Source organism: Chiloscyllium plagiosum, chromosome 32, assembly GCF_004010195.1.
Source record: "Chiloscyllium plagiosum isolate BGI_BamShark_2017 chromosome 32, ASM401019v2, whole genome shotgun sequence".
Classification (NCBI taxonomy): Eukaryota; Metazoa; Chordata; class Chondrichthyes; order Orectolobiformes; family Hemiscylliidae; genus Chiloscyllium; species Chiloscyllium plagiosum.
This window is the reverse complement of record NC_057741.1, coordinates 1794739-1802479: the sequence shown is the minus strand read 5'-3', so window position 1 is coordinate 1802479 and position 7741 is coordinate 1794739. Positions and strand designations below refer to the sequence as shown.

Genomic DNA, 7741 nt, shown 5'->3' with positions numbered 1-7741 from the left:
AAACCCACGCAGACACGGGGAGAATGTGCAAACTCCGCACAGACAGTCGCCTGAGGCAGGAATTGAACCTGGGCCTCTGGCGCTGTGAGGCAGCAGTGCTAACCACTGTGCCACCGATAAGTCAGGCATTTTTGGGAGTGTCAGGACTACCACCTGCAGTTTGATAAATCTTTTGGTCTTCATTCTAACTGCTCAGATTAGACATACTACAGCAAACTGCATATGAAGAAAAGTCATATTCAACTTGAAAAATTCACTTTTTTCTCTCTCTCTCTCCCTCCACAAATGCTGTTAGTTCTTGAGTTTCTCCAGCACTCTGTATGTATTGTAGTAAACCAATGATGAATCCTCTGACTCAAAAACGCCTATTATTTAAGAGAGTTTGTTTGGATTGTAGTGGTGTAAAGGGATATGGGGAAAGGCAGGAGATTTGCCATTAGGTAATACAATGAATGGAACAGCCTCCTTCTGCACAGTAACAATTGTGATTCTGAGAACTGTTTACACAGTAAATCAATAATTAGGTTGTTTCCCATGTCATTGAAGTTAAGTATGGAGCAGGAAGCTACCAATAGAAAAAGTGATGTAAGATTAAGTGGGCTGAAATGTGCAGGAGAAAGTGAGGACTGCAGATGCTGGAGATCAGAGCTGAAAATGTGTTGCTGGAAAAGCGCAGCAGGTCAGGCATCCTTTTGGATGCTGCCTGATCTGCTGCGCTTTTCCAGCAACATATTTTCAGCTCTGAAATGTGCGGGAGCCATTTAACTTGCCTGGTGGGATGATTTTCTGTGGAGGAAAAACTGGTAGAAACAGACTTTTTCAGAGGGTTTTAGTGGCCAGGTTGTCAGGTGTTTTGTTACAGGATTGCCTTAACCGTGCTGTCAGAGGCTGCTTAGCTGTTTCAAATTGATGCAGGACAAGGAAAGTGAAAAACAAGTAAACCAATAACTTGGGATTAAAAATAAGCCTTTTGTCTTTATGTATGTATTTTGAATGTATTTTCATTGACTGACAAAGATTTTTTTAAATTCTACTTAAACAGATTGATAAAATCATACAGATTGCAGAAGACTTAAAGACCCTAGGGAATAACTTCTTTAAATCCCAAAACTGGACGCAGGCAGACAAGAAGTACACCAAGGCTTTAAGGTAGTTACAGTGGTTTAGTATTTAATTCTAAAATAATAGATTTCTGCTTCTTTAAAAGTCCCTCATTTTTCACGTTTTAAATATGTATAGATTTTAAAGATGTCACATTTCACACTTTGAAAGTTTTACACCTCTTTTGTGTGCACACAAACTTTTTCTCTTCTTGTACTTGACTTAAGGTTGGATTCATCAACTTTGATGGACTCTTCTCAATCCTTTTGTTTATTTTGCAATCCTTCATCCCTATTTAAAACCAGCATATCATGGGATATTAGCATCTCATCTGGTAAGATCAGCATTTTTACGCCCATCACTAATCATCTGTGAAAAGGTCGTGGTGAACTGTCTTCTTGAGCCACTGCAGTTCATGTGTGAAGGTGCATCACAATGTTTATGAGTAGGGAGTTCCAGGCCTTTTGACCCAGTGTTGATATAATGGCAATATATTTACTAAAAGGACAGTTCGTGACTCTGATGTCAAATGGCAGGCACCAGTGTTCTCATACACCAGTTATAATTGTTCTTCTAGGTCAGAAATTTGCAATCTTATTAGGGAGCACTAAGAACTCCCAATTTTGAAGGACTCTGACCAGCTCAGAATATACAGACAGGTAGCAAAGGTTTCTACAAATATATATAAAACAAAAAAGAGTGGTGGCTGCAGTGAACATTGATTCTTTAGAGGACAGGAAGGGGGATTTAATAATGGGAAATGAGGAAATAGCTGAGGCATCGAACAGGTATTTTCTCAGTCTTCACAGTGGAGGACATGGATAACATGGCAGTAATTGATGACAAGGAGACAAAGGTAAGTGAGGAACTAGAAATGATCATTATGAAAAAGGTAGTGTTGGGCAAACTAATGGAGGTATAGCTAAACAAGTCTCCAGGTCTTGACGGAAAGCATCCCAGGGTACTCAAAGAGATGGCAGGAGAGATAGCAAATGGGCTCGTGGTAATTTTTCAAACTTCACTGGATTCTGAGGCAGTTCCAGCAGATTGGAAAATAGCAGATGTAACCCCACTGTTTAAAAAAGGAAGTGGATAAAAGATGGGAAATTATTGTCTGGTTATCTTAATTTCTGTCATGAGGAAAATGCTTGAATTTACCATTAAGGAAGAAATAGCAAGACATTTCGATAGAAATTGCCCCATTGGTCTGGCGCAGCATGGGTTCATGAAAGGCAGGTCACATTTAACTAATTTACTGGAATTCTTTAAAGACATTATGAGCACAGTGGGCAGTGGGTACCCAGTAGATGTGGTGTATCCGGATTTCCAAAAGGCATTCGACAAGGTGCTAAAATAAAGGCTGCTACATAAGATAAAGGTGCTTGCTGTTACGTGTTATGTATTAGCATGGACAGTGGATTGGTTAACTAAGCAGGAAGCGAAGAATGGGAATAAATGAGTGCTATTCTGGTTGGCAATCAGGGATCAGTGTTGGGATTGCAATTGTTTACAATTTATTTCGATGATTTGGAGTCAGGAACCACATGTAGTGTGTCAAAGTTTGCGAATGACATTAAGATGAGTGTTAGAGCAGTGTGCAATGCACTCTGAATGTTTGCAGAGGGAGACAGAGAGTGGGTAAAGGTCTGGCAGATGGAGTACAATGTTAATAAATATGAAGTCATCCATTTTGGTAGGAGCACCAGTAAAAAGGACTATTATTTGAATGATTAAAAAATTGTAGCATGCTGCTGTGCAGAGGGACCTGGGTGTCCTTGTGCATGAACCACAGCAGATTGAGCTGCAGGTACAACAGGTAATTAGGAAGGCAAATCGAATTTTGACCTCCATTGCTAGAGGGATTGAGTTTAAAAGCAGGGAGGTTATATTACAGCTGGTGAGGCCACACTTGGAGCATTGTGTGCAGCCTCTGTTCACAAATGTTGTGAGAACTCTCTTTTTTGCCTTTGAATTTTTAAAAATGTTCCTTTTTAAGATATGCAGCCACTTTAAGAGATGAAATTGATGATGAAGAATCAACAGAGAAGCTGGAATCAATTAAAAATCTGGAATCTATATTATTAAGTTGTAATCTGAACATTGCTGCATGCAAGCTGAAACTTTCTGACTGGGATGCTGCCATTGAAAGCTGTGATGAGGTTAGTATCCAATAGTTCATTAAAATTGCAAACATAATAATTACATTATCTTAATATAATGGACTGAAGTCATTGCTAAAACATTTGGATATTTGACAATGAACTGGGAAAGATGGAATATTCAAAATAAGTAGGATTACTTTCAGGAAAAACTTTTTTTTAATACATACAATGGAAAGCACATTAATCAAATGTAGTTGGAAGAATTGTGTATTTTACAACATATCAGTAAAGTTTACACTTTAGATCTGTGAAACACCACTAGTTTTGTCAATAATGTCAGATCTTTAATGGAAGAGTTGAATTAGTTGTATTTCATTTTTAAAAATTTTTAACTGCTAACTTCATACTGTATGGTATAGTTTTTTTTGTTTTATATTGTGATTCTTGTTTGAAGGAGAAAGTGAGGACTGCAGATGCTGCAGATCCGAGTCAAACAGTCACACCACACTCTTTGATTCTTGTTTGAAGTTGGATTTGGTTATATGCCAGTGATAGAGCTTTTTTTGACTTAACACGCAAAATTGTCTTGAACAAAAAATCCTTAAGTACTGGAAACTACAGAACATTACATTAAAGCTGCACAGATTTGAAATGAACAACATTCAATTTGGCTGATAAGGCTGAAAACATGGTTACAAGTATGAATATTTTTATTTTTGTTTAAAAAATGTTGCTGTTTGAACTGCTGAAATGAAAATAACTTGAGATAATAGGCAGAAAAACAATAAATTAAGATATGACAATGAGGCAGTGGTGTGTTCCGTTCTGTATACAGTCATTGATTGTTATCAGCCCTGTGCAGACACTGCCTGACCTTAGGATTTCAAACATTCTTCAAACAATTTACCATTACAATAAAGTGAAACATTGTTGGGATTAGATGTGAGATCTAACATACTTTTATTCCTTTAACAGGCTCTTGAAATTAATCAGTCAAACACAAAGGCACTTTACAGAAGAGCTCAGGCTTGGCAAGCAAAGAAGGATTATGATCAGGCACTGGTACAGTAGTGTCAAAACTTCTTGTGACTAGACTTACTGTTAGCAATTTTTGAGAAGACTTGTAGCTCAGGTTGATGATAAGTGTGTAGGTTAGCGTGCTGAGCTGGAAGGTTTGTTTTCAGATGTTTAGTCACTATACTAGGTAACATCTTCGGTGAGAGTCTCCGGTGAAACCAGTGGTATGTCCCGCCTTGCGATTTGTAGGTCTTGGTTTCTTAAGGTTGGTGATGTCATTTCCGGTTCTTTTTTTCAAGGGAAGGTAGATGAGATCTAAATCAATGTCTTTATTGATGGAGTTCTGGTTAGAATGTCATGCCTGTAAGAATTCTCATGTGTATCTTGGTTTCACCTGTCCTAGGATGTGTGTGTTGTTCCAGTCAAAGTGGTGTCCTTCTTTATCTGTATGTATAGAAGCGAGTGATAATCACAATCTACAATCCTCAGAAACAAACCCAAGCAAGCAGACACAACACAATCAAATACTATAGCCACATTACCTTATACACATCATAAAAGACTTCCAGACTACTTAGGCTCCTTGGCATCATGGTAGTCCACAAACCTACCAACACACTTAAACAGTGACTAATGAACCTACAGGATCCATTGGACACTACAGGTAGACAACCCTTTATCTGAAATCTGAAAAGCTCCAAAGTCTGAAGGTTTTTCTGTGAAGTTTTTTTTCTCTTTAACGAGGTTGTTTGGCATGCAAACAGTTAACCCAAGTTGAAACCCACTCTATGCGTGTCACTCAAATGCGACATGTGGGGCTGTGGCCCAGCACTGGCAGGCCTCAATTTTGTTTCAGTTTGACTCAGTGAGTCCGCTCCTCTGGTAAGAGTTTTAAAAATTTCACCATCAAACTGTCACTTATTCTGAAATTCGAAAAATTCTGAATTCCAAAAACCAGCTGGTACCGAGCATTTCGGATAAAGGATGTGCACCTGTACCAACAAAACTAACGTCATTTACAAAATACCATGCAAGAACTGTAAAAACACACTACATCAGGCAAACAAGCAGGAAACTTACCACCAGGATACATGAACACCAAATGGCCACCAAAAGATATGACCTGCTATCACTAGTTTCCATACATACAGCCAAAGAAGGACACCACTTTGACTGGGACAACACACACGTCCTAGGACAGGCAAAACAAACACATGCACGAGAATGCTTAGAGGCCTGGCATTCTAACCAGTATCCCAATACCTTCCCTTGAAGAAAAGAACAGGAAATGATAACACCCACCTTAAGAAACCAAGATCTATAAATGGAGAGGCGGGACATACCACCAGCACTTTACCAGAGGCTCTCATTGATGAGGTTACCTAGCATGGTGACGAAACATCTGAAAACAAACCTTCCAGCTCAGCGAGCTAACTTACATACTTAGACTTACCATTCTTTAATATTCTGTAATATCAAATTAACAAGAAGGTGCTGAGGAACTGAAATCCATGACAGAATTGGAAAAGTGGAAGCTACTTATATCATTTAATTGTATAATTTTTATAATTTAATGTTTTGTTTTAAACAGGATGATCTGAAGAAAGCTCAGGACATTACACCTGAAGACAAAGGTAACTTGTAAATTCATGAAAAAGATTGTTTTCACTTCACACAAAAATAACTTGGAAACCTCCTTACTCACAAGTATTAAACTCGCCTCCTTTTTATATTCTTGCAGCTATAAGCAATGAAATACTCCGGGTGAAGCAAAAGAAAAAAGAAATAAAAGAGAAAGAAAAGGCAACTTATGCAAAAATGTTTGCTTGATAAAATACTTTTGTTTCGTAGTTCTAAATAGTTCATTAGGCTTCTGTTTTGTCTTAATCTTCTGAGGACAGTGTTGGATTGTTTTTTGGATGTGTAGTCTGTTTTACAGACAAGTGCACGCTAACTAACAAAGGTTAGGGACTAACATTGTAGACAAAAGCTGAGATTCAGCTGTGCTGCTTACACCTTGTTTTCAAATATCTGTTGCAGTGGAACTGTTAAAGATATTGGGTATTAAAATAAATATCAAGAACGAAGATCTGAACTGTTTTTCCCTGCAAGGTATTGATTATTTCTATTTATGAATTTCTTCACTTAATGAATAAATAGTAGAAGTATTGTACAAAAAAAAGACTGTGATTCACTGTTCCTGTCTGAAGAGTTTATATGTTTTTTTAAAAACCTTGCTCATGTATGGTTATTTATGATTTGAAGATCCTAATCTGGTTGGTTGTCTGTAAAGATTTGCAATCCAAATATCTTTTCAGAAAGCTGTGGTTACCTAATTCATATACAGAGGACAGTTCTTAAAAATTATTATATCTATCATATAAATCCTTTTTATGCCAACAAAGAGTTTGTCCTAGCCTTCAGATGATACAATTGTAAATTGCATGAAAGGTGGTTACAGATGAATAGCAATCTTCACTATTCTGAAGAGGTCGAAAGGGATAATTACCCATTTTTATTGAAAACTGACTTTGCATTCTGCTCCTTGCAGCTTTTCATCTTTTGTCAGCTTTATTTTCTTTGAAGGTGATATTATATTGGATATTCATCCAGTTGCTTTTTAAGTTCTGTAATTCTTTTTTCCCTTTTCCTGCAAAGACACAGAATAAACATGGTACAAAAGTCAGAAGGACACTGAGTGATATATTGTATCCCTTCCAGATTTCTGTACATTTGTTGGTGAAGAGTAAAACTCGATTTCCTAGGTATTGTAATTGATACACAACTGATTCACTTCTTAGCAGTGACAGCTGATGTCAACAACTTTCTGGTAAGCTGTAATTCAGGGGATTTTTCATTAAACTTATTTCTAATGTTAAATAAAACCTCAATTGAATGCAATTTCTTAAATGCAAATAGACCTTCAGTTGAAGTTTGTGCGCTTTGCATGCTAATCTAAAGTATGTTGCTTACAAGAAGTTAAGCTGAAGAATACTTTAATGCTGACTATCATGAACATGCATTGATCAAACTTCTAAATGATAATATAAATCAATACCCGTAAACAAATGAATTTTGTTCTTTCAATAAAGGACTTGCTTAATTTAAATTTTAATTTTGTATTTTAGACAGTCTTTAAGGGTAAAGTTTTGCTAAAGTTGTACATTATCTCCGTACAACTCTCTCAAACGTTAACCATCGTCACTCTTTTATCCAACAGAAGCTTGTTCTCCACAGCCCAACTCTCGTGATTTGGCCTTATTTTGTCAGTGAGCCAAAGAGTATGAAGAGAAATATCTAAAATCCAGGCTCATTGTTGAGCGAGGAACTGTTAACATTCTGTAGATTTGAGGAAACAAATTGCCAACTCATTATGAAAGTATTCTTTATTTTACAGGCACAGTTTATCAATTATTCTTATCTTACCTTTGGCCTTCATTCCCTCCACAACTAATGCACAGTGACAGATTAAGTAACATTTATAAGATACTATACAGCTCCTTGCCAAGACAAATATCATA

At 37.0% G+C, this 7741-nt stretch overlaps 1 protein-coding gene across 1 annotated transcript in view; it reads left to right on the top strand.

Moving 5' to 3' along the window:
- The window catches only part of ppid (peptidylprolyl isomerase D), a 50560-nt gene extending 43654 nt beyond the window's left edge, over nt 1–6906 (top strand). Inside the window, exons 6-10 of the mRNA XM_043674007.1 lie at nt 1043–1149; nt 3098–3260; nt 4179–4265; nt 5812–5854; nt 5962–6906. Coding sequence (XP_043529942.1) covers nt 1043–1149; nt 3098–3260; nt 4179–4265; nt 5812–5854; nt 5962–6050 — 489 coding nt within the window. The 3' untranslated portion in view covers nt 6051–6906. The remainder of the gene's footprint in view (nt 1–1042; nt 1150–3097; nt 3261–4178; nt 4266–5811; nt 5855–5961) is intronic.
- Nucleotides 6907–7741: the final 835 nt, after the last annotated feature.